Genomic DNA, 27,964 nt, shown 5'->3' with positions numbered 1-27,964 from the left:
AAGCACGGATGCCATGTTGGGAGAGGGTTCACACTACTAAAAATTAAGGTTTTTACGACCGCCTCTAACGGTCGCAGAAAATAGAAAAAACGGTCGCAATTACTAATTGCGACCGTCAACGGTCGTAAAGGGGTGGTCGTTATTTACCTGGTCGCAAAAAAAAATTATTACGACTGTTTGACGGTCGCAGATTTATTGCGACCGTTTTTATTATTTTCAACGACCGTAATAGAAACGGTCGTAAAAATTAATAATTGCGACCGGTAAAAGAAGCGGTCGCAATTTTGGAAATTAGCGACCGCTTTTGGCCGTCGCTAAAATTTAAAAAAAAAACAAAAAAAAAAAGAAAATACACACCACCCCTACTGTTCACAACCACGCCCCCAGCCAACTCCATCCACTTCCAGACTTCCTGTACGTCACAGCCTACCCCACCACCACTGCCCACCCTAAAACACCACCAGTCACCACCCTCGCCAGCTTTACCCACCACCACCATTCTTTAACCCAAAAAAAAACATTTAGATTTATGAAAAAATTAAACTCACAAAAAAAAAACAAAAATTACCCACAAAGTTTCGAACAAAAATTACACAAAACGAACCAGAAATTGAACAAAAATTAAATCAAAATCAACAAAAAATTCGAACATAATCAAACGCACAAAAACTAACAAAAATTTGAACAAAAATCGAACAAAAACAAACCCACAAAAACTAACAAAAATAAAAATAAACCCACAACAAACAAAAATCACACAAATTTCGAACAAAAATCGAACCAACACGAACAAAATCAACAAAAACCAAGGAATACAAAATCAACGAAAACCCTCAAAGAATATTAACAAGTAAATTCGAAAGCAAAATCAACAACACCTTAACCCATCCTAAAAAATCGAACAAAACTAACGAAAACTCAAAATCAAAATCATACCCAAAATAAACGAAATTCGAACAATTTAAAAACTCAAACAAATTTGGAACAAAAACGAAAATAAATACAAACAAACACAATTTTCAGAAAAAGAAACATACCTTTCCTAATACTTCTTCCACTTCTTCCTCTTTGGGGTTATATGATCAAATTTGACCATAAAAACTCCAGATCTGGAATTTTTATGGTCGAATTTGACCATGAACACCACTTGTTGCTCAAACCCTTAGACCAAAAGCCGAAAAGAAAGAGGGAGGAAAATAAGGAGAAAGGAAGCGTGAAGGTGAGCGCTGAGCTCGGCCTTCATAGAACAGAGGGAGGAGAGGCGTTGAGAAAAGAAAGCTAAGAGAAAAAAAATGAAATTGGAGTTTGAGAAAGGAAAGAGAAAGGAGGAAGAAGTAAGATGAGCAGCGTGAGAACTGAGAAAGGAGGAGAGAGAAAGAGGGAGGAAGTAAGGAGGAGAGAGAAAGGGGGAGGAAGTAAGGAAAGAGGAGCGGCGTGATGAGAAAATAGGGTTTAGGTGAGTAAGGTATGCTTTTATACCGTATTTTTTTAATTAAAAAAAAGGATCTTTTACGACCGTCTCTTTGACATTTACGACCGTCTCAGAGACGGTCGCAGATTTTGACATTTACGACCGTCTCTTTGACGGTCGCAGATTATGACGTTTACGACCGTCAGAGACGGTCGCAGATTTTGACATTTACGACCGTCTCTTTGACGGTCGCAGATTATGACGTTTACGACCGTCAGAGACGGTCGCAGATTTTGACATTTACGACCGTCTCTTTGACGGTCGCAGATTATGACGTTTACGACCGTCAGAGACGGTCGCAGATTTTGACATTTACGACCGTCTCTTTGACGGTCGCAGATTATGACGTTTACGACCGTCAGAGACGGTCGCAGATTTTGACATTTACGACCGTCTATTTGACGGTCGCAGATTATGACATTTTACGACCGTCTTTGACGGTCGCAAACGATTTATTTTAATTTGGAATTATTTTTAATTGTTCAAACATCCTAGCGACCGTCTAAAAGGCTAAAAACGGTCGCAAATTTGCGACCGTTGTCAAAGCAGTCGTAATATTGCGACCGCATAAAAAACGGTCGCAAAATATGAATTTTGCGACCGTTTTTCGGACGGTCGTAAAAAAACGGTCGCAATTTAGCCGAATTTTAGTAGTGTCAGTTGACACTGATTCAGTTAGAGGGGAGCTTGTGATCAAAATTTCTGGCTGTTTAATCGGAATATCCTCCCTCCCCTTGCTAGTAGCCTCCTTTTCCTGCTTACTATTTCCTGCTGCAACCTCTGTCGAGGTAGGAGAGAAATACAGTTTACGAGCCACTCCCGGGGGACCCTTCCTCACAGCATGTGGGTCAAAGTATCCTGGGAGTTTTGGAGCACTAGCCTTCTTAAGGTTTGCCAGCCAAAACCTCTCCTTTTCTCTGTCAATGACTGTTAATCGCATTTGTTTTTTAGGAGAAGCACCAAGCCAAGGACCATACTCGTAAACAACTTCCTTGCTGATTTCCGAAGCATCAAAAAATTGACACTCATTATCAGTATGATCCATCCTTCCACAGTAATAGCAGAATTCAGCCAAGCGCTCATACTGTATGCCACACCATTTTGATGTTGAGGGACTTGTAGCAATTTTGACTCCTCGGCGCAAAGGTCTGTTAATGTCAATATTCACCTTAATTCGAAGAAATTCATTCCAGCCTAGAGGGTCTGAGTCATCATATTCAATGAAGCCTCCCAAATGCTCGCCAATTTCGTAAGCAAAATCAGCATTTCTTCTATTAAAAGGGGTATCTTTGATGCGTAGCCAGAAAGGGGTATGGGTGAATCTGACCTCGGAAGGTTGTTCATCACCATTAATGTCCTTTAACAGAAGCAATTTTTTGTCGAAAAACCAGGGGCTCCCCTCTAACACCCTAGTCTTGTCTTCGACATCGAAAAATTGGAAAACGAACAGATTTGTTTCCACCATGCGAATTGCAATGTTGTGCCTTCCTTTCCACACATTCAACAAAGTCCTCTTCATCGCTTCTACATTGAAAGGCCTCACTGTCAACAATTTACCCACCAGCGTAAGAGAGATGCGGGTTTTTGTGTCTTCATCTTCTCCTATACAAAGGTTGTTTCCAAATACAGAGTTTTCATCCTCTGTCAAACGTAGTTTCTCCCATTCATCAATCAATTCGTCAGCCATGGGAAAGAGAATCAGGAAAATCCAATCAGAAATCAAGAATTCAAGAAAAATTGCTCGGGAAATCACAGGACAATTAACAACGAAAACAAACGAACGAGAAACCCTAATCAGGGACGAGAGAGACTTTAACCCTAAACAGGGACTATTAAATAAATTGTAGAACTGCCCTTATGTATTTACTACAATTGTGTTTATAAATTATGTCTTAAAAAGAGCATTTTATATGTTCTAGATAGACAATAGTTAAAATTTGTAAAAATTAGCTCATAAAATAGAGGTATCATTTTAAGTGGGTATTAATTTCAAACAGAAAAAGTGTTGCTTCGATTAAAGTCAGCTTATGCTGAAGCTGACTTGAGTCAAAAGATGACTTTTAATATCATATATAAAATGCAATTTCCATCGAATACTCATATTACTCATTCGTAAAGATAAACATAAATATTGAACGTAATCGCACTCACTAAATATTTCTGTACACATAATATTATACTAATTTTGAATCAATATCACTATCATAAAACATTACAAGCCCTCATAAAACATATATAAAGTTTTTATTTTATTTTTATTTTTTTATCATCAAAATACTCGAGTAATTGTAACTAGTATTCAACAAACTAAATTTTAATTATTCAAATATTTGCCAAAAAAAAATTAAAATCCATTATTCGTGTAATGGCGCCAACACGCTATGTTAATCTTTCGCTTAGCTTGAAGCCGAAGCTAACTGAAAATAAATAAGCCTCATACAATAACACTAAGAATAATAATAACGTGAATAAAATTCATAACCAAGAACAAAATATGCATAAATTTTTTGAGCAACTCATTTGTACAGAACTCCAGGCCAGCTTATAGCTGATATAAGCTCAGTTTTAAGAACTCAACATTGAATACAAAGAACTTGTAAAGGTATTTAAGTTCTACAAACAATAACTTTGAAATTATATATTTTTGTCATTTTTTGCGAGGAAAATATGTTTAGGTTACTTGAACTATAGAATAAAATCAATACACGCCAAGAAATTCAGCTTAGCTTGGACAAACCGGCTCGAGCCAAGCCGAGTCGAGCCAATTACACCGTCCTTTGCTCATTAAATAAGTATGGTATAATTCTAAGGGCATAAGAATATGCTGACTTTCGTCCCCACCAACTAATAAAAAGAATTTTATTTAATTAATAAAATAAAAAACGAAAATCGGCATTTATTATTCAAAGGAAGTGACATCTTCAACGAAGAAAAAAAATGATTAAAATAAAAAGAAAAAGAAAAAGAAAATTTCAAATGTTGAAAGTTTGAAGAGCATATTATTTAGGCACGAAAGTTTATACTTTACTCAATGAGCATATTATTAAGGGACATTTTTACTTTACCCAAGAAGGTCCGGATTTTTGCTTGGTATATTCTTGGATCAACTAAGGAATCTTTTATTATTGAGCTCTTAACCCACTTTTTTTTTTTTGTTCAAAATTTGGCTTTTTGGCCCTTTTTATTTTTCTAGATCTAAGTTTGAACTTTAGTTGTCTCTATGATTAAGGAAGAGAAGGTTTTGAGAGGGGTTGAATGATAAGATTTGTTCAAAATTCGATTTGATATGTTTTGGTTGCGGATGTTGACTTTATGAGAGAGTGTTCAGCTCAAGTTCAGCTTAAGCATGAGTATAAGACTGCTATTATCATAATTTTATAATGTTTTAAGGATATTTTTTTCCCAAGATCTGGTATGTGACATCAATAATTGAAAGTGGAGGGTTATTTATTTTAAAGTATGAATGTGTTCTGTACGAGGATTCTCTGTGTCATGCAGATCTACGTTCTGAATTGAATTTATATTTGTTTATTTGACGAGGAATATGCTTTAATATTTAGCTTTTTTTATAAGAATGTTTCAATGTTTTTCAGTATAATGAAACGAATTCTTCTACTAGTTGATGAAATCAATGTTTCACTATCATTAGATTACATGACTATATATAAGATGGATTATTTAAGTTGGAATAAATCACACCATATGCTTAAGATATTGATTTATGATACTTAAATTGTTTTGTTAGAACAATACGGTGCAGGTATTGTGTTCCACTAGCAAAATTATTATAGCATATATGGAGGCATTATTACTTTGAATTACATAATATTTTCCAACTTGTAATTCAAGATTGTGCCATGAAATTTATTTGAAACAGGTGGGGATGAACTACTCTCAGTATAATATCTATCTATATATATATATATATATATATATATATATATATATAATTCACACCAGATATAACATTAACATGAAAAAAAAAAAAATATTGGCCCAATAGTAAACTAGCTTATGTGGTTCTTAGGGGAAAGATTTAAATAGATAGTGTTATTAAAATTCAGGGTTAAGTCTTTTTATTGTTTTTGAAGTTAATTTAGTTTAATGCTATGCTAGTATATGTTACTTTTTTTTTGTTTTATTTGAATTGTGCTTACAATCAATACTATATGTTAGATGTTAATTGGTATTGATTTGGAATGTGCCTAGTATTAATTTTATCAACAAAATTTGGATCTAGATTGTTTTGAGTAATTTTATAAAAAAAATAAATTCTCTTCGGAAAAAAAGTGGAATACATTGTTATGATGCAATGTCAATGATTCCATGAAATAGATATAGTTATTGTATGTCATGAACTGTACACCATTAATATATCGATCCAATTAAATTACTTATGTTATAAAGGACGCATCTTTTCTTTTGACTTCTTGAGCACTATTATATGTTTGAAGGGGTAGGGATTTTTTTTTTTCATAGATTTTATTTATTATTTAGCAAGTACTCTACTCGACTATTCAATTAAGTATTAATAAACTAAACTAATTATAATTTAACGTACCATAATATTTAACTCATCTTCTATGCACGATGAATTCGTAATTATCCCACTATGATTAGTAGGTTTTATTTGTTATAAATTAGTAACACCATCATCTATCAACCTATCATTGTAGTTATAAAAGTTGGAGTTGTGACTCAAACTCTAAATTCTTATCGCTAATATAAGAATTGAATTTTTGTTTTTCACACTACGTTTAACTTATTTTAATTATTTCTTGGAAAGTTAACTATTTGAATGTTATGACATACTCGCACACATTTTTCTACATGCGGGTATCAAGTTTTATCTTCTATACAATGAATATGTATTTCAATATTATATCAATCATATAATATTGAAATACATATTCATTTTAACCATTAAAAAAAAAAAAAGTAATTATATCCAAATCCAAATTATCCCTTTTTTTTGTGTGTAAGATGTAGGTAAGTAGGTTGCCATGTCACAATATTAAACCTTATTACACCTCCCCAATAAAGATAAAATAAACTAAATAATTTGGACATCAAAGCTCCAATTAAAGAACCACTGAACCAGATAAGACCAAAGGATAAAATAAAGTAAAAAAAAAAAAAAGATTAAATAAAAAAGAGAACACATTATTTCTTTTTGAGCATATACGGAAGCATATCCAAATATCCAATATTTCCAACCCTACATGGGCCAGGCCCCACAGTCCACAAGCCCACAGCTTGGGAAAATACTGGTGATTTGTTAATAAAAAATAATAAAGCGGGTATAAAGTAAAAGTTTGTTAATTACAGAGTAAATTTTTAACTAGACTTTTGACCCATGAAATACAATGGACTGTTAAAAGTTAAATTCAAATACTCGTAAAAATATACTCCATAATGAGTTTTTTTTTTTTTTTTTTTTTTTTTTTTTTTAAAAAAAAAAAATCATACGGGCTACGGAGTATCATATACTGAAAGAGTGAACATTATACTATACTCATAAAAGATATTAATCACGAGGAATGTGGAAAAATAAAATTAACATTATTAGATTTATATAAAAGGGTGAAGGATATATCTATTGCGTGAAAAAAATAAAAGATAAATGAAAGATAAAAGGTAGATGAGACAAGTGGCACTAATGGTTTGAGTTTTAATACAATTTTCCATGCATTTCATTATTAGGTATTGGGTACCTACTACGTGATAGAAAATCAATATTTCTAATGTTATAACAAGACATAACAAAATTATAAGTCAAATACGGAGTATAATAAAACCCATCAACTTTAGCCTAACTCTGTTTATAAAACACATAGAGATAATTAGATAAATGAGGACATAATGTAAATCAGAATAGTGGAATACTTTATACTTCTTTTATTCCAAAATACGAGTAATTAATTACAATTTCTTTTTAAATTTCAAAATTAAGTTTGGTCGGTACTCCGTATAAGTTATTATTTTTTCATTATTATATTTAATTTATCAACACAATTACTTAAGAAAAAAATATAATTTGTCAACACTTCACACTATAACCTATACTTTGGAAGCAAAAACAATAAACATTGGCCTATACTTGGACTCTGATATATTTATTTAGTAGTGTATATTTTGGGCCTGATGAGCCTTTTGTAACATATGCCCAAGCAAGCATTATTTTAATTTTTAACTTGAGCCTGGTTTAATGAAGTTTCATACCTCATAATACGAAGTAAGCATAATATTGATCTAGTCATCTAAAAATATATGACAAAATTATATGTCGATTGATAAAATGTTTAGATATCTTATATACTATTCCTATTTTAACTCTTACGGTGTGTTTGGATTGAAGGAAATAGAGGGAAAGGAAGGGAAGGAAAATGGAGAGATGGAATACCTTTCATTTGGATAACAAATGAGGAAGGAAGGGAATTGAAGGAGAGAGAAATGAAGGGATTAAATTGTTGGAAATTAATCCCTCCGACAATGGAGAGATTTGAAAGGAAAATTCAACATACTTCCCTCCCCTCCTCTTCTCCTCCCTCCCCTTCTTTTCCTTCCTCCTTTTTTATCCAAACACGGTGTAAGAGTACAATCCAATTATAATCTCACTGAAATAGAAATTATAAGATCCAAATGCACGTCATCCTATCAAATCCGTTGAAATAATAGCAAAATTACTAACTCGTACATTATATTACTTAACATGAGCACATATAATTTTAATTATTATTCACATAAGATGAAGACACAATAATAGATTTTTCCTTAAATGAAAACTATATATAAGCTTAATTAAATTGGACATGATAAAATTAAAATGGAGTAACGACATACATAAGAATTTGAAACTTTTCATTACAATATGATATGAATCCAAATTGTCATTTCATTAGCTTATGATTCGCAAATCATACATGTTAAACCTTTAATCACACAAAAAGTGTAATCTTTTTTTTTTGACAAAAAGTGTAATCATAACCGGCTCTTAGCCTCTTAATATGGTTGAAGGGGTATCCTTATTTCGAAAGTATGTATACTTGAAATAAAATTGCACCCCCAAAAAAAAAAAAAAAAAAGAAGATATTTCATTATCAAGCCAATTAAATGACATTGGTGTTTTGCGGTGCATGATGTTATATTTCATGTTTGGACGGTCATGTAATTGTTTACAACAATATTTTGATTAATCAAGGATTGTTATAAAAATGCAATATGGTTCACTTTCATGAAACGATGATTTTGGTGGTCATAAGTTTATATTTTATCCTATGTATGTGTTTTATATATGTATCATAACATTGATTAATGAAAAAAGATATTTAATAAATGTGTATGAGACTTAATCACTTAAGGTAAAAGTTTTTGAGGTAAAAGCATGTAAGGTACGTCCAATGTTCGAGTATATTTAGTTTATGTATTAGGTTTACTCATGGTTAAAACCTATACTTTGTAATTAATTACCAATATATATATATATATATATATATATATATATATATATATATATATATATATATATATATAAAATAAGTTGTTTGTAACATTGAGGTCATAAATTCGAATCTACCTAACTCAAATTATTGGGAAAGAAGATTCCTTTTCCCTCCTAAATACAAGGCCGTAAAATCTATCTGTAACGGTGGAAGACTAGTCCATGGCTTGCATTGTAGATTTTTGGTCATTTTTGTGTTTCTAAGGCTAAATTATATAGGGTCTTGAGTTTTATACAAGTCCTATAATTAGATTTGGATTCAATCGTGTTTCTACAAACCCAGCAGCACAATTTTATTAACTGGATCCATATATATCTCACATTTTATGCATGTTTGTAGACTTGGTACTATACAATATAAGTACATTTCTTGTGTAGGAATTAGCTAGCTAGGTAGTAACCTATTGTAGGGGTTGTGATGAACTAGTTTGCACCAATTACTTCCCCCAAAGTTTAACCACTTTGACGGATCTTAGAACTTTCTTAATAAATTCCCCAAAAGAATAAACATTTCAGTACACGGTCCAAAAATATGAGAATATTCACGGCCAGATACCATGATCCACATATTCTACTGCACAACTACTGATTGTACAATAAAATTGTCAAAGATACTCTTATAGCAATCTTGGGGTGATGCTATAAGATAAATTCATATATGAGTCAATAACTTTGATGATCATTGCATTATTAACGATGTGATATAATTCATATAACCAATTAGCATAAATTCTTCAAATCTCATGACATCCAAACAACACACCCAAATTAAAGGCATGCTAATCATATACTCGTATTCATATTCCTTTTAACGAATACAACTTTTTACGTAAATGTTGTGAAGTCGAGGGACTGGTAAAATAATATTCATTCATAAAAATAAGTTAAAAAAAATATCTATCAATCAATAGTCCACAAAATCATGTAAAATTGTACTCCATAATAATTCATTACTCTGTGTATGAATGTATGTTACTTCCTAGTACATACCATTTTGATAAATACCAATCGATCTTAAACTTGCCTTATCTATGCAAGTAAATACAATAATTGTACCCTCCATTTATTTAATTTATTTGTTTTATTTTAATTTTTTTGGTAATATTGCATCCCTAGTCCTTCAATTTATAGTCATGTAGAAGATGTTCACACTTAGTAAGTACTTTCTTACATAATATACTATCTTAGCATCATATATTACTATGACATATATCTTGAATTATAACAGGCTAAACAACAACCAAGAGGCCCAAATTAAACCTAATTACATAAAGGCTAGCTTAGTTAGAGCAATAATTTCTACTAAGAAGTTCCTCTATCATTTGCAATGCAACCTTTTCCTCTTCATCCAACACATGATGAACATGATCATGATCATGAATTATACCAAATGTACCAATACTAGGAGAAGCTCCTCTTTCTTCTTGACCCTCTTGTTCTTTGTTACACTCTTCATGATCAATATCACCAACCTTGATATTTTTATTATCCTCGAATGTAACTGTTTTGACCCATTTCGAATTAGGGCTTGGACCAGCTTGCTTTTGCCAAACACCAATGTGGGAGTTCTCAGTGTCGAGCCTTAGGCAAGTTAGAGACGAGGATGGCACCTTGTTGGACTTGCAAAGCTTGGCATGAAGTGCTTGGGATAACTTCTCATGTGTGTTAGAGTAAGATGATTTTAGGGAGTTAGGGTTACTACCCTTGTAATTGAGCTTATTATTATTATTGTAATTAAGCTCTTCTAGTTCATTTATATTTTGAGAAAGTGGAAAATTGGTCTTGGCATTTCTTCCACACATTAAAATTGCTGCTTGATCATAAGCTTTTGCTGCTGCTTCTGCTGTGTCAAATGTGCCTAGCCACACCCTCTTCTTACTTTATCATTATATATTGAGACACATGCAAGAAAAAAAAAATGATTATTTGACAACTAGCTTATAATAATGTAACAAAATTCAATAAAGATGAATTAAACTACATATCGACTGATTAACAAATCGTATTAATTGCATATTAATTTACATTGAAAAGGTTCAACCATAATAATAGACATGTATACCTAGCTACCTACCTACCTAAAGACCGTCAACAATAACACTTATTTTCTTCTTCTAATAAGTTTAAGATACAATCTTACGAGAAAACAATCCTAACTTTATTTGTATACTTATGTCACTCTAAAAGATATAACCTACCTAATTAAAGGAAACATGTCCATAACAAAGGAAATAATATTAGAGAGGACCATCAACTAGCATTTTAGCAATATTGCACAAATTAAGAATGTATGTGCATGCGATAATTACATATTTCATGATGAATGAGCAACGTTAATTACAGTGTATATATATATATAGCTTATACTCCGTATGTATTAAATATATTATGATAGATATAATCACGTGAGGTGGATATCCTAATATTTTACGAGTATATATACTTAAAACAAAAATTAGGCTTACAGTAAAGGATGACGAATTTCAGATACCCAAGATCCCCATTGTCGTTGCCTAACGCCTCGAAATTTCTTGGAATGTACCATTATTGCTTTCGATTGTTACTTCTTTTCTATACTTTGATGGAGAAAATTCATAGAGAAATACATATAGAAGAGAGAGTGAAAAAGAAATGTAAAGATAATGTATGTTATAGACATGTTTTAATTTTCGTGCTTTATATATATAAAATATGAGGCGTATAAAGTGTGCAAAGAGTCACTATGGACTGTCCCATTGTGACTTGGAGAGGGCCTAAACGTATTAAGTTGTATAGTACGAAGTTTATTTCCAGCTCAAAATTCATTATGATGAACAATTGTTGTAGTGGTAGCACAGTTGTAATTAAAAAGGGAGATACTCAAATAAATTAAACATCCTTAAATGAAATCTTATGTACTTAGCTAGCTACATACATACATATACGACAAAATAATACGTGTACATACATATTTCAGTCTTTAAATAATCGCAGCACGTGTTTTTGTGATCAGTGTTAGGATATTAAGACCATTATAAGATTTGCAACAAATTCAATAATGCTGATATTAAGACGATTATAAGATTTGCAACAAACTCAATAATGCTAGTAATTAACTTTATTTCGCCAGTAAGGCTTGAAAAACGTTTTATTTAGATGATATTGTGCACGATCAGCCGAGTGTTTAGTATTATACTGTGTACATCATGCTTAATAGAATCCCTTTAAAACCTTGTACCTTTAATTTGTGCAGTACGAGCTCTTGTCCTTTTTACTTCCATTTACACTACTTTACATCTTAATCACTGATATTAAAAAGCGTACATGTCAAACAACAACTACGAATACATTGCAAATATTTAGGATTAAGAGAGTAACAATCATGAATTAGAAATAATATATACACCCATATTACTTCATCCAAGTATTATATATACTCTCAATAATTATGAAATATATATAGTGCCAATTAATTTGTTGTCGTTGGCAATACTTATACCGTAGAGAATTTATAGAATTTTTTAATTCAATTTGTTACATTACAAACCAGACATATTATAGGTGCAAACTTTATGGATGAATTTGAGCAAATGTCCCATCTTGGTACTTATTAGCATTGTTAGGGCAAATGGTCCTCTATCTAAAGCATTAATGTCAGTGTACAATTCCATGAAACAAATTTATTGTTAATGAAAAAGATAGTTTTATGTTAGAATATATAGTGATTGGATCATACTTGTTCATATGGCAGTATATATCAATCGTTTTTCAATTTAAGCCATATATTCTTGTCTCACCGCAAAAAGATGGTTGAAAAAATTTCATATGTACGTGTCGTGTCCATCAATAATATTTTATGTAAATCTCATGTGAATGCCAAAATATGAAATGAATTTCGCAATCAAGTTGGATATAACATATATCTCTTCTGATTTATATCCACATCTTATACAGATGGTGGAGTAAGAATCAGCAATAACTGAAGATGTCCAAGATGATGAATATTCATATGTACATTATTCAATTCAATCTTCATGAATTGGTACATGATATTTCTTGTAAAAATTACGTAAAAAGTAAGTAAATCATTGAAAATCTCAGTAATATTCGTTCCTTAAGTTATTCACTAGCAGTAGCTTAATAACATATGTCACCAAGTACAATTAATTGATACATGTAGTCAGAAAGTGGCCAATCTGCACAAAATCACTTCAAGAATGGCAAAAGCATGCAAATTTTATACTCGTATTCTCTATTAGATTTCGGGAAAACTCCTTGGCCCGGAGTGTGTACCATTGAATAATATATATAGTGTTACAATACTAGTCCTAATCATGTTAGGAAACCTAGTACGATAAGAATACAAACTATATCACAAATATATACAAATATATCCTACTCTGCGACAAATATTATAATAATCCTATAATATCTATCACACCCCCGCAGTTGTAGCGGGAGGAGGGCGTACGCTAAGACTGGATCTAAAATCCAAAAATAAATCTCGTGGTAGGCCTTTAATGAAAATGTCTGCAAACTGATATCTTGAAGGGACATGCAGAACCCGAACTTCACCCAAAGCAACCTTTTCTCGAACAAAATGTATATCCTTTTATACTCGTATTCTCCTTAAATCACAAATTGAATGTGGCGTATTATAGTAATTTCATTGGTTATTATTTCTTCCATGCATATAGAATTATACTCGTATTTTATACGAACTACTTTGTATTCTTTATAAAGGGCTCTTTGTAGTAGATGGATGTTTGAATATTCTGTATAAACTATAAAGAGGTCTTTGTAATAGATGGATATTTGAAATAATAATAGATGGTTTTATAGTTTTAATTTATCCATAAACATTAAAAGATCTAACTTTAACTGATACTCGTATAAAATACAAAGAATGTTATACAGGTGACAACATTTTCAGATTTCATAGAGACAACATAACATAGAGTAATTATATGGAGTTAATTAATGCTCTTTGAGAAAACTTGCTTGTCTAAGAGGTCGTATTATAAGCCTTGAACTTGTAGCTAGCTTTAAATTTTAATATGTAGTAGAAATTACGTACATTGCTCTCTTCAAACACCGATGATGATATAAGAAGTGAAATTAATTATAAAGAAAAATACTCCCTTCGTTTTTAAATACTTGCTTCATTTTTACTTTTTGCACTATTTATTTGTTATACTTTAACTATGTTTGTGATTTATACGTAAGAAAAAATGTAGTTTTGTGGGAACTTGTTGAAATCGTTTAATGAATAGATTATATTATTAATTTTCAATTGTTAGAATTTATACTTATTGATAATTAAAGATATTATTAATCAAAGATTAGCATCGGCATACGTGCCCAAGAAAAATAAAACAAGTATTTAAAAACGAATAGTGTATATCAATAATTATCAAGTTCGCATATTATATATGCATAAGAATAATAGGATTACAACAAGTATCATATAATGAGTTATCGTTACAATGTTACATGTTTATTGTAAAGTGAAGCATATATCTTATACATTTAAATCTAATTATCCATAATACAATATGAGGAGTGGGTGATCAACTAACTTAATTAGTTAAAGTAAAAGGTACTCAAATAATATTTAAAACTTTAGATCAAATTCTGTCTATATCATCATCCTTGTATATCTCACTCTACCCAAATCATTGGATGAAAGACCTCAACTTCGGATGATGACTAGCTAGGATTAGATCAATACAAAATATTTGTGATTTAAATTAACTAAATTACCCTTATATTGAAATTTGGAAGATTCCTCTTTGGGACACATTTCCATTAAGAGTGTTAGAGCCTGTTCTCATTGACTGAAATGAGCTGAACTGAAATGAAGTAAAATGAATATTTTATGATAGAAGAAAATTAGGAGATGAACTAAACTTATTAGAGCTAAATTGAACTGAATTGAAAATAATATGATGAGAACAGGTCTTAGCCTTGACGGCTTGAGTGCTTGACCTTTCCTAGGCTCCTACCATTCAACCATACATATAACAGAAAAACCTACCTTTCTTCAGAGAACCACTGAGTCAACAACCGAGTCATGGATTGCAAAAAAGCCCAAGAACCCATTTTTCTCTCTCCTCTTTCATACCCACAAACTCCATTTTCGTGGACTCGCTCACCAACTCAGTCCCACCACTGAGTCGTGCACCGAGTCACCAAACCCATGCTTAGAAAAAAGTTTAATCTCTCCGAGTCACCTCGTAAGGTGTCATCAGACCATCCCGGAACCTCGGGGTCCGAACCCGGGTTAGATTTGGGCGAGGAGCTCGAAATATTGCACCCTCTTGGGGTCGGATGGTCCAATGGGGGTGCAATTGAACCGATTGAGGAGGAATGGGAAGTGGTTAGGGTTCCAACCCGGGTCCCTAAAGATGGGTTTTGTCCTAATTCGAGGAATTTTTTGGAGGATGATGAAAAAAGGTCTGATCTTGAGTATGAGGTAAAGAAATGACAATTAGGGTTTTCTGTTTTTTTTTTTTTTTTTTGTTGGTTTGTGTTGAATTTTTATAATATTGAAGGAACTTGCTTAATTTGTTGTTTAAATTGTTATGAAGGGTTGATTTAGTTTTTCTATGAGTAATTTTTATCATTTTTTTTTTTTTTTCCCTTCATAATAAGCACAAGGGTTAATTGTGAATTTATGATCTTATTGGTTTTGTAACATTTGAGTAATGTTGAAGGCTTACTTAAATTTGTAATTGGAATCTCTAATGGGTTGGTTTTGGTTTTTGCTTGAAGTATTTTGTTTTTCTTAATTGATTTGGTTGATTGATTGAGGTTTTCGTTGTGTTTGATGGATAGTTGATTCAAAAGGAGATTAATTTGGAAAAATTGCAAAGGATTGCTAGTACTGGGATACCAGATGGTGGAAGTCTTCGTGCAACTACTTGGAAGGTTTGTGTTTTAGAAATGCTGATTGTTTTTTGTTTGTTATTGTTGACTACTGAGAGTGCTCACACAGTCACACTATAGGCTAATCTAATCGAGCTTAAAGCAAACAAGATCTTATTTTAATGGTTAATATAACTTCTAAGTATGTTGTTTGCTGCTTGAGCAGTTCCATATTTTGGTTGTTCTTGTTTGAGCGATAAGCATTGGCAGTTTGAACTTACTTACCTCTCTATCATATAGTGTCATGGAAGATGAGAATGCATTTAGTAAGAGAAAATCACGGGATGTGATTTTGCTAATAATTGTTCTGAAGACATTGATACGTACTTGTCAATCACGAGACATAACTCGAATTTACCTTCTCCTGTTACTTATGAGTTATGACTTCATGATAGGCAGATTAAGGGGTTTGGCTGTCTACATGTAACATTTTTACTCCTTAGGCAGTTAGGCCTACGTCAAGGGCATCATACTTGGTGGACTGCTGTTGTAATGAAATTTAGTTTTGGCACTGTACTGGATAGTTTAAACTATTTTAAAGTATGTTCATGTAAACGCTTCACATCTGCAACAAGCCAACAAGGATATTTCTGAATAGTGTTTTTTGGTGTCGATTGGTTGGGTCTTTAATAAGGTTGAATAAGTTATTACTGACAAAATGTGTAGTTTCTCGTTAAAGCTTCTTTACCTTGGCCTAAACCGAGCTCTAATATTGTAAATATTATGTAATGAGCTGGCTTTTTTATGTTTGGTGGTTCTAGTGATGTAAGTTTCAATAGTTCTCATACTGTTATCTGTTGCTAGCAGCTTCTCTTGGGTTATCTACCTCCCTCCAGAGATTCGTGGCAGAAAGTGTTGAGTGAGAATCGTGTAAAATATTCAAAGCTCAAAGAAGAATATTTGTTCAGTCCTGTAAGATTAGAATTTTAACTTTGTTGAAAATTAAATATTGCAAGTTATATCAAGAAGCTTAATTTTGCGGCATTGTTGTAATAACCTAACAATTTTGTTTTATGTAGACAGTTACAAGTTTCAAGTAGAGAAGAAACTTCAAGTTCAGGTGAGCATGGTGACGGGCCACTTATACGGCATGATGTATCTGATGAAGATCATCCACTAAGCCTGGGTGAAACTAGTGCCTGGCAAAAATATTTTGAGGTATATCTCCTTCTTAAATTAGAGACTGTTATACTTATTCTTGGCCGTATTACTTTATGATTTCAACAACTTGTATGCTTTTAGTTCACAGAGATTGCAGAGCAAATTGACCGTGATCTGCAACGTACACACCCAGATTTAAAGTTTTTTACATCACTTAGCCAAAAAAAGAAGGTATGAGCCACACCCTCCTCATTTTCTTTTGATTTTAGAAAACCATGCAACAATGATTGCAAGTACCACATACGTTTGGTTGTATTTGTGCCAATAATACTTCTTTTATGCTAATTTGTTTATCTTAACTCAGGAGTCAATGAGGAATATACTTCTTTTATTCGCTAAGCTCAATCCTACAACTCTCTATGTCCAAGGGATGAATGAGATTTTGGCACCAATATACTATGTGTTCTGTACTGATCCTGTCGAGGAAAATGCTGTAAGAACGTGTTTACTTTTCTTTACATATACATGTATTGTTAACATTTTTGACGCAACTGCCCTCCTCATTAGCTTTCCTTTTTAAGCATTGAGCTTGTATTTAGCTTCTCTCGATGACTATTCTAGATTTCAAGGCCTGGTGAAGGTTCCCAGTGTCATAAGTCATTAAGTCCTTGTATGACACCAACTTTTTGGTCTACCGCCTTGGACAAACTCCTCAAGTTATTGTTAAGAGACTCATCCTGCAAATTTCCCAACAAAGTAGAGCCGCAGAGAGAAATCTCCTCTACTACTGAGCCGCTTCCAGGCTCTGACATATCAAGTTTAATGTAATACCCATGAAAGCGTCCATAATTAAACATTGGGATCAGGGATGCAACATTTGTGTGCCATCAATAGATATTAGGATAGTATTGGCCGACGAGTGATAGCTAGCTTTATGGGGTTGACAGTAAAATGTGGACAGTTCAGGTGGGAACATATATATATGTGGTTTTTGGTATTGGGATTTGTTGACTAGGATCTGTTATTGTTTAATTCTTGATATAAGTGTGACAATCATTTTGTAGCCCCATAGTACTGGGATTAGTCGACTAGGATCTGTTATTGTCTAGGTTTTGCTGCTATTTTTTGATATGAGTGTGACAATTATTTTGTAGCCCCATCCTTACAATCTCCGCCTTGTTAGTGATATGCATTTCTACCTTTCTAAGTTGACTTAAGTCGACTACTATTTGTCGAAACTTGAAATGTCATAAGGGTGAGACACTAGACTGGTATCAATTAGAAGGGGTTTGGCTAAAGTCTCTACTCTGTTAAAATTAGATAGGATAGGGCTAAAACACTCTTTGCCATAATAGGTAAAAAAGACCTTATAAGTATAAAGGTTTTAGGACAGATATACATCTATTAGGGACATTTTGAGTTCTTTATATGAATGAATATCTGTTTTTTCCTTTTACCTCTTCATTGCCTTCTCTGATTTTCCAGTGAAGCTCACATTTTTTTGAGTTGATATCATGTTTTGCAGGCCAATGCAGAAGCTGATAGTTTTGGTTGCTTTGTTCGACTTTTGAGTGATTCAGTGGATCACTTTTGCCAACAGCTGGACAATAATAGCTCTGTGGGAATCCACTCGACCCTATCAAGACTCCAAGAGATGCTAAAAGTCAATGATGAAGGGCTCTGGCAGCATCTTGAATTTACGACCAAGGTATGTCATTATGATGGAGATAACAAGTAATACAGAAGTAAGAATTTGTTTTCTGTGAGGAAATCCTGAGCTATATTTTCCTATTTTGTGTGTGTATTTGTGTAGAGTAACCAATATGACATTTTAGAGTGAATTTTAGCTTTTGATTGTGCAGGTTAATCCACAATTTTATGCATTCAGATGGATCACATTGCTATTGACTCAGGAATTTCAATTTAATACCATTTTGAGAATATGGGACTCACTTTTAAGTCATCCTTCCGGTGTTCAGGTGTGTAGTCTCTCTTTCTAACTACATTTTCAAGGACTGTGGTATACATGCCAAATCTTAATTTTCATCCCAGTATCCCTTGGTTGGAGATATTTTCTCTTCCTTTAAACGTCAAAATTACCTAAAATATTTGGATTGTTCGCCTCGATGCCTTAGTTTCCTTACTCTGGCAAAAAAGTAGGGGAAAATTGTTCATAAAAATCATTGTATCTGCACTAGGTGTTAGCGCTGCCACTGAAGTGTGACAAACCAAAATTTGGTGAAAAGTTTTGGAGGCATATTTGAGAGACCAATTCATCGAAAGGGGAGGTGGGGGTTGATATGGGTTTGTACTTTATACTTCCTCTCCCAAGACCACTCGCAACCCTACTCACTAAAATGCTGCTTCCTTTTCACCCAGGACATGCTTCTGCGCATATGTTGTGCAATGCTAATACACGTGAAGAATATATTGCTAAAGGGCGATTTTGCAACCAACTTGTATCTTCTACAACACTATCCCAAAGTTGACATCGAACAACTTCTTCAGGAAGCGCGAGATATCATTCCTGATACCTCTACACACCGTGTTTCTGTAGATTAATTACCTTGTACACATGGTAAACAGCTTCAGCTGCTGCTTGAAATCCTATTTTGATCAGACAGATATCAGCTGAGCACCATTTTCCAAAAGACAGCACTGATTTCTCCTGCATGATAAACTTTCATTTTCTTATATGTTGTGGATTGTATGTAAATATATGTAATAGGTGCAGACCTAATTTAGCTTGAGCCCACTTCTTACTTTCTTAGACTGGTTAGAGGCAATTCAAGGTGGCCATTGGCCTGAGGTAGCTTGAGCTCATTTCTTTCGGCCTGCCACCTATTAACCCAATCTTCCCAAGTTCGTTCATAAAGAAATAGGTGGACCATTATAGTGGCCTGTTTAATGCTCACACGAGTCACATCGATCCATAACCTGCCAGCCTAGCTGCATCGTGGTTTGGTCCCCAATCTCAAACCACCATCCTCACCTGCCTTGTGACCTGGCTCAACCCATCTAGACCAGCCTAGTGGCCTTTGCAACTTGTCTTTCTGTATGTTAAAATGCACTAGTCAGTGAGTCCAATAATGAAATTTTCTCAACCAATTCTTCCTAATTCTCTGCATAGGTGTAAGGTAATACATCCAAATGCAAAGTATTGCAAGTTTGCAACTGCCCTAGTGACATATACCAAAAAAAGACAAACATTATTATTTTTGTATCCAAGCATCCAATTGTGTACGTGTGAGAATCTTAAGTGATGGGATTAATTTTATTTTTTCTTAGTGGTTACTTGATGCAATGCTCACTCGTTGATTGATTGATTCATCACCTTTCATGACGGTCAAATATATGATTAGTTGAATGATACGGAGTACTCCCTCCGTCCCATAATATAGTTTCTATTTTTTCTTATTTTTGAGATCCAAAATGTTGTTCCTGTTTCTATTTTTGGATAGTATGTAAAGTCTATCATAACCTTACTTTTTTTAACTTTATTCTTTGTACAACCTAAGTTACCCTTGAATTTTGCACATATCTTACATTTTTTTTCCACTTTCTCTCTCTCTAACTTTTATCTATAATTTGTACTTTTCACTTTTATTAATATACTTTATCCACTTTTTCCTCCTATTTTTTAAATACCGTAAAAAAACACAAATAAGAACTATATTACAGGACGAATGGAGTATTAAAAATTGAAACAATAATTCAAATCAACATACAAAGTAATTAATTAAACTAATGAACGCATAATTTTGTCATGTATTTCTAAATTGATATGTCATACTTTATTCAAGTAATACTTCGTATAGAATATGCTCCAAATGATTCATATGTTACTTGGTATTTTGTATGGAATGAAGGTGTTACAAGTAACTTAATTGACACAAAAATTCAGTGCCATAGGATTCCTAAACCTCCCTTGTTTTCTCCAAGAAACTCTTTTTGTCTTCCTAAAAATCTGTTTCGTCTTAATTGTATGGTTGAAAATCCAGATTGAGTGAACATACTCTTTCACTTTGAGCACGTTTGCTTTGTTTATTCCTAAAGTGTGGATTGGTGGGTCCCATTCATTTTATTTATGTCACTTTGTTGGACGTAATTACTGCGAGTACTTTCAATAGATAAATGCTTACTTCATTACCATCCTATTAATGTACGAGTACCAATTAATAGGGGTGAGCATGGGACGGGTACCCGTACCGTTAGTACTAACGGTTCGGGTACCCGATAACCAAAATCACTAAAAGTGATACCCATAACCGGAACCGATAAGTTCGGGTACCCGGACTTCGGGTACCCGGATTTTCGGATCGGTTATCGGGTACCCAATAAGATATCCAATAATGATAATTATACTTAATTACGTAGTTATTATGATATAATTTACAACTAATTAACAACAATACCATATGATCTTGACTAAATTATTAATAATATTACTAATCATTGATATAATAAAGTGATTATGAAGTAAAGTAAAAATTTAGATTTATATTAATAGATTTAAGTAGGGAAAAAAAGCAAAAAAAATGCTTATCGGATCGGATCGGGTAACCGTTAATTTTAAAATGATACCCATAACCATACCCGATAACAAATTATCGGAACGGGTACCCGAACCGTTATGGTTATTGGATCGGGTACCCTAATTTTCGGAACGGTTACGGATCGGTTTTTCGGGTTTTCGGTTTTTCGGGTAGTTTTGCTCAGCCCTACCAATTAATACAGTAAATAGTACACTAATCAATATGATCATCGCCTATTCATAATTTATTTTGCTGTACATAATCTATTAAGAGTATATTTCAATGTTTGACTGAGTTCTATTCACCTACCATCTAATATAAGGCTAAACAAAGTATAATAAGAGAAAAATTTAATAATGTCGCATCATCAACTTTTATATGTGGTTAGCCATACAATGTGGTCAATCATTATAGGTTACTTTTTTAGTGTTATAGTGGGTCAGTGTTAAATAAAACATTAGAACCTACATTCTCTTTTGTGTTCCTTTTTCTTCATTCTTCATTTCTTTCATACTTGTATAAAGAATAATATGCTTTTCTTCTAGAATTAATCTTGTAATCTTTATACCTTTTCATCTTTCAAACTCATCTAGAATATCAACATGAACTTTATTCAAAGTAGTGTAACTATAATTTCCCAAATAATGTCATTAAAGAGCTAATTATCATTACATCAAAGAAAAAAAAAAAACCTAAAAAAAGAGGTTAAATATCTTTTTCACGAATGGTGGGTCCAAAGTGTTCCCACGCGTTTAACGTTGATTGGCCAATTTTCATCCACGAGCATATCCCATAAACTATACAGTCAATCCGCCAATCAAATCATTACATATTTCAATGCCAATAATATAATTCAATCAATTAATTCAATCCCAATTTTGAAAAAACCAAAAACAAAAAACATAAATAATCCAAGTTGATATTATTTAATCTTCTTCTATACTCCCTAATCTTCAATTATCCTGCAATACTTTTTCTTCATTTATCAAAAAAAATGCATACTTTATAAATTATATAATCAACTTTCATCTTTTATTAATCTCTTAATATATAAATAGTATTATTTTGGTTTATATTCAGTCTTTTTCATTAACATTCTGAAGTTCAGAAATCTTTCTTGTAATTCTGTTCATTTTCCAGAAGTTCAGAGATTACTATTGGTTTGTTTCAGGTAAAAATTAAAATATTATAGTATAATATAAATTTGATAAATTTGTACATAATGTTGTTATTATTGCTTAATTATTATGATGTTTTCTTATTTCATACAATTAATTATGGTTTAGGTTGATTGAGATAATATGGCAAAGATACTATTACATGGTAATCTTCATGTTACCATTTACGAGGCGACTCGATTGTTTGGTGGTGGTGGTGGCAGATTTCTCCACAAGGTATGTGCATACCTTGAATCTGCATATATTTCATAATTTGAGATATTAGTGCTAATCATGTTTAATTAAGCTATGAAATGTTTAATTATAAAAGTAGTTTTGGAACTTGGAATTTTTTTTATCAGATTAAACTCAGCTGATTTGTAGCAGTTGTGTTATTATTTTGTGGCTCATATTTGGACTGTTGCTGTCTTTTCTTTGCTTGATCTAAAAGATTTGTCGGTGACATATTCATATTCTGAATGCATATTTTGATGATGTAAACATATACAGTCAAAGTTATGTACAGTTTATGTTATTTTCTGAGGATCATTCATGTGATTATGATTGATATTCTGTTAAGTGTATGAAATTCGAATCAGGTTCATCTGATCTGAATTGTGGAAGAGAAATTAAAAGAGTTCATTTGTTACATAAATGTGGATTTTTATAAATGAAGAGGGATATGATCAGATTAATAATTTCATAATTTAATTTGTGAATTCTGGATTATCTGATTGATCATAGCTTGTTGCATAGATATAATAAAGCAAATGAAGTAGAAACTGATTTTTAGTGTTGCTTCACTTATCCAAGATAATCTACCCTTGGAATGTTGTAGTTTGCATCATTCATGTGAGGTGATCAAACAACTTCCTAGCAAAAGGCAATGGCATTTCGCCACTAGAATTATACAGTTGTATGATGAGATCAGTCTCACAACTTTTTTGCTGCGATAAGCTGGTCTTAAGGCGACTTGTTTTATTGTTGAGGGCTGACTCATGAGATAGAGATGCTCCATATTTATTTGTTGAGACTTATTATGTCATATACTGTTAGCGTGACTTGAGTTGACTTGTTGCGCGTCTCACCCATAGACTCAATCAAGATTAGTTAATCTGGAAACTGTAATGTCTTAAATGGCTCAGAAGTCACATCTTAGCTCTTAAAACAGAACTTTTTTCCTGTATAATCTTAGTATCTTATATGTGACTGCTCCTTTTCTGTTCTATTAATTCTAAACAATGTTGTGTGTAAATTGTTTGTTGCAGGTGGTAGAAGGCCTTGAAAATGTGATAGGAAAAGGTTCAGGGAGACTTTATGCCTCAGTCGATATAGAAGGAGCAAGGGTTGGCCGAACAAGGCTTATAGAAAATGATCCAAACCCCCGATGGTATGAACAATTCCACATCTACTGTGGGCATATGGCTTCTGATGTTGTCTTTACTCTGAAAGAAGACGAAGCCATAGGAGCAACCCTTCTTGGAAGAGCTTATCTCCCTGTTACCGACATCCTAGGTGGAGATGAGGTTGACGTATGGCTTGATATCCTTGACAAGAATCGCAAACCCATACACAAAGGGGCTAAAGTCCATGTCAAGGTTCAATTCTTTGATGTCACTAGAGATTTGAATTGGGATAAAGGGATTAAAACACCCAAATTCCCTGGGGTACCCTACACTTATTTTACTCAAAGGAACCAATGCAAGATTACCCTGTATCAGGATGCCCATGTTCCTGACAATTTTGTCCCTAGGATCCCTCTCGCGGGTGGGAACTACTATGAACCACACCGTTGTTGGGAAGACATCTTTGATGCTATTACTAATGCCAGGCATTTGATTTACATAGCAGGGTGGTCAGTTTACACTTCGATCACCTTAATAAGGGATACTAGGAGGCCAAAACCTGGTGGAGATATGACCTTAGGCGATCTCCTTAAGAAGAAAGCAATGGAAGGGGTGAGAGTTTTGATGCTCGTTTGGGATGATAGGACTTCAGTAAAAGGGTTGAATGAAGACGGACTGATGGCCACCCACGATCAAGAGACAGCAAACTTTTTCTCAGGTACTGAAGTGCACTGTGTATTATGCCCTCGGAACCCTGATAATGGGAGGAGTTTCATTCAGAACATAGAGATTGGCACGATGTTCACCCACCACCAAAAGATTGTTGCTGTTGATACTGCATTGCCTACTGGAAACCCTGATAAGAGGAGAATCATGAGCTTTGTTGGAGGTATAGATCTTTGTGATGGGCGCTATGACACTCAATTTCACTCCCTCTTTAGGACTCTTGCAACTGCACACCATGATGATTTCCATCAGGCCAACTTCAATGGTGCCTCGATCAATAAAGGTGGGCCTCGAGAGCCATGGCATGACATTCACTGCAAGCTAGAGGGGCCTGCTGCTTGGGATGTCCTCTATAATTTTGAGCAAAGATGGAGGAAGCAAGGTACTAAGGATCTTCTACTTGACCTCCGAGGAATGGACTCAATATTCATTCCTCCATCTCCTGTAACATACCCTAATGATCCGGAAACTTGGAATGTTCAAGTCTTTCGTTCCATAGATGGTGGGGCTGCCTTTGGCTTCCCTGATAAACCCGAAGATGCTGCAAAAGCAGGGCTTATAAGTGGAAAAGACAACATCATTGATCGAAGCATTCAGGATGCTTATATCAATGCTATCCGAAGGGCAAAGAGGTTTATATACATCGAAAATCAGTACTTCCTAGGTAGTTCATTTGGTTGGAAAGCTACAGACATAACGCCTGCGGCTATTGAAGCCCTGAATCTCATCCCTAAAGAACTGTCCTTAAAGATTGTTAGTAAGATTGAAAAGGGGGAGAGATTTACTGTTTACGTCGTTTTGCCTATGTGGCCTGAAGGTTTTCCTGAGAGCGGTTCTGTTCAGGCTATACTTGACTGGCAGAGGAGAACAATGGAAATGATGTATACTGATGTGATTCAGGCACTTCGAGCTCACGGGGTCCAAGCTAACCCCAGGGAATACCTGTCATTCTTCTGTCTAGGTAATCGCGAGGTGAAGAAGCCTGGGGAATACGAGCCTTCAGAGAGTCCGGAACCTGATACTGATTATAGCCGAGCACAAGCTGCTAGAAGGTTCATGATCTATGTTCATGCTAAGATGATGATAGGTAACTCCTTACTCCAATATAACAGTCTCAAACATTTAAGTATTACACTAACCAAGCTCCTAAAAAGTCACTCTTAGACTGAAATTATTCTACATTGAAGATTATTACATGATTATAATCTTTATATATAATGCTGTAATGATGAATGTTAAGAGACCTTAGCTTTAATGTACAAGTAACTATGATGTATATCGTAACTATGATGTATATCATAACTATTGATGATGAATGTGTTCTTGTTTTAGTTGATGATGAGTACATAATCGTTGGTTCTGCCAACATAAACGAGAGGTCAATGAATGGAGCCAGGGACTCAGAGATAGCCATGGGAGCTTACCAACCATACCATATTGCCCACAGAAATCAGCCAGCAAGAGGTCAAGTTCATGGCTTCCGGATGTCATTGTGGTACGAGCATTTAGGCAAGCTTGATGATGTGTTCCTCGAGCCAGAGAGTGTAGAATGTGTAAGGAAAGTGAACCAGACTGCGGATAAGTACTGGGATCTATACACTTCTGAGACCCTGGAACATGATCTTCCTGGGCATTTGCTTAGGTATCCTATCTCAATAACCGAAGAAGGAGAGGTTGTTGAGCTTCCTGGATGGCAGTGTTTCCCTGATACAAAAGCTAAAGTTCTTGGGGCTAAAGGTGAGCTTCCTCCAATCCTCACCACTTAACCAAGAGGCTTATGAAGTTATGATAATACCAAGTATGTTTTACTTGTTTCTTACAGTATACTATTGTTGCAATGTAAAGTTTAGACGAGGGTTTATTTGTGGATATTTGGTGAGAATTTTTATTTTTGTAATAAGGTAAGAAAATGTAAAACATTAAGGATCTCTTCTCACGAGGAGAACTCCTAAATTTATTCGGATGCGAATAGTGATGTGTTGTGTTGTGTAAAATTGTATTTGCTTCTGTATCTCCTTTATATTGTTTTAAATAAATACTTTGTTTGTGGTATAGACCATAGAGGTAATTTACATTTGAGAATTTGAGGTGGTGGGATAATGTTGAGAATCTTTGAATTTTACTCTTTTCTTTGGATTAATATTTTCTTTTGGTGTATCAGAATCTAAATACAAGTATTAGGTTTGATTAGATACAAAAAAAAAAAAAAAAAAAAAAAAAAAAAAAAAAAAAAAAAACTTCTTTGATGAAATTGAGTCTAAATCTACAAATATATAAGATAAAAAGCCAAAAAATTGAATAAATAAATAACGCGTATAATAGTAAAACCAATATTAATACAAGTATATTTTTTTTTTTAATGTTCAACAAATTCTCCGATAAAATACAAGTATTATACCCATGTTCTATACGAAATCAAGATGGCAATCAAGTGAATTACCCATGTTCTATACGAAATCAAGATGGCAATCAAGTGAACAACAAGAAGATGGGCTTTGATTTGGTCTTCCTTTGATGTCTAAAATGACTAATGAGAACTGAATTTCTAGTACTTGTGATTTTGTAAATTGACTTTCAAATACTAACATCAACACAAACCAATAATAGCCTTCCATTCTTAAAAGTCAAATTTGCATAAATAAAAACATACTTGAAAGTCAAATAAACACCCACTTATAGAAGTTATACTTTTCCAGAAGTTTAAACATCTGCTCTTTTTCAGAAATGATAAATTATTTATCAATTCCAAAACTAATTTGACTTCTATCCCATCCTTTAAAAGAGATGGACGAAAGGAGGAATATAAAAAGGAGTATGAATTGGAAGGATTGCTGCCAATTATAACTTAAAGATATGGGTGGATCTTGATACAATGTGTATCTGGCGCCCCAATTACATTTGTTTAGTTACGTATTGCTTCAAAAGTCGTCTTCAATTAGTTTCGCAAGAATGAAATTTATTTACGATTACACTTTTAAGTGTACGTCTAAGGGGATTCGAACCCAAAGACTAACTCTTTAACTCTTCTATCGGAGCTAACGTGACACAAAGGTCATGAGTTCAATTCTCATCCACCCCCACACTTTTAAGTGATATTTCATGCAGGGTATTTGGAATGTTCATGTTGTATCCACATTTCAAGCCTAAAAGCTCTCATAGTCTCATCCATAACAAACATCAATAATTTAAACTTTTGATTGAGTTGATTCAATAACATAATG

At 33.5% G+C, this 27,964-nt stretch overlaps 3 protein-coding genes across 4 annotated transcripts; 2 read left to right on the top strand and 1 right to left on the bottom strand.

Annotated features, from left to right (window-relative positions):
* Positions 1-9,924: 9,924 nt before the first annotated feature.
* On the bottom strand, positions 9,925-11,599 carry LOC145578492 (ethylene-responsive transcription factor WIN1-like). The gene is made up of 2 exons (XM_081635802.1): positions 11,438-11,599; positions 9,925-10,850 (listed from the first exon to the last, which is right to left on the bottom strand). Exons 1-2 carry the CDS (start codon positions 11,515-11,517, stop codon positions 10,253-10,255), a joined length of 678 nt encoding a protein of 225 aa, XP_081491928.1. The 5' UTR covers positions 11,518-11,599; the 3' UTR covers positions 9,925-10,252.
* Positions 11,600-14,989: 3,390 nt separating this feature from the next.
* LOC145578491 (uncharacterized) lies at positions 14,990-20,856 on the top strand. Of its 2 annotated transcripts, XM_081635801.1 has the most exons (10): positions 14,990-15,426; positions 15,789-15,881; positions 16,686-16,790; positions 16,902-17,036; positions 17,121-17,210; positions 17,344-17,472; positions 18,505-18,687; positions 18,842-18,958; positions 19,178-19,267; positions 19,359-19,479. In XM_081635801.1, exons 1-9 carry the CDS (start codon positions 15,151-15,153, stop codon positions 19,241-19,243), a joined length of 1,194 nt encoding a protein of 397 aa, XP_081491927.1. In that variant the 5' UTR covers positions 14,990-15,150; the 3' UTR covers positions 19,244-19,267; positions 19,359-19,479. The 2 variants fall into 2 exon arrangements, with proteins under 2 accessions (XP_081491927.1, XP_081491926.1); XM_081635800.1 differs by lacking the exon at positions 19,178-19,267 and having other exon boundaries at positions 19,359-20,856.
* A 1,532-nt stretch (positions 20,857-22,388) lies between these two features.
* Positions 22,389-26,860, top strand: LOC145579804 (phospholipase D alpha 1-like). The gene is made up of 4 exons (XM_081637059.1): positions 22,389-22,685; positions 22,801-22,908; positions 23,940-25,830; positions 26,076-26,860. Exons 2-4 carry the CDS (start codon positions 22,816-22,818, stop codon positions 26,507-26,509), a joined length of 2,418 nt encoding a protein of 805 aa, XP_081493185.1. The 5' UTR covers positions 22,389-22,685; positions 22,801-22,815; the 3' UTR covers positions 26,510-26,860.
* The last annotated feature ends 1,104 nt before the right edge of the window (positions 26,861-27,964 follow it).

Source organism: Chenopodium album, chromosome 14 (assembly GCF_948465745.1).
Source record: "Chenopodium album chromosome 14, dcCheAlbu1.1, whole genome shotgun sequence".
Classification (NCBI taxonomy): domain Eukaryota; kingdom Viridiplantae; phylum Streptophyta; class Magnoliopsida; order Caryophyllales; family Amaranthaceae; genus Chenopodium; species Chenopodium album.
The sequence above is the reverse complement of the archived record's forward strand: the minus strand, read 5'-3'. Positions and strand labels throughout refer to the sequence as shown.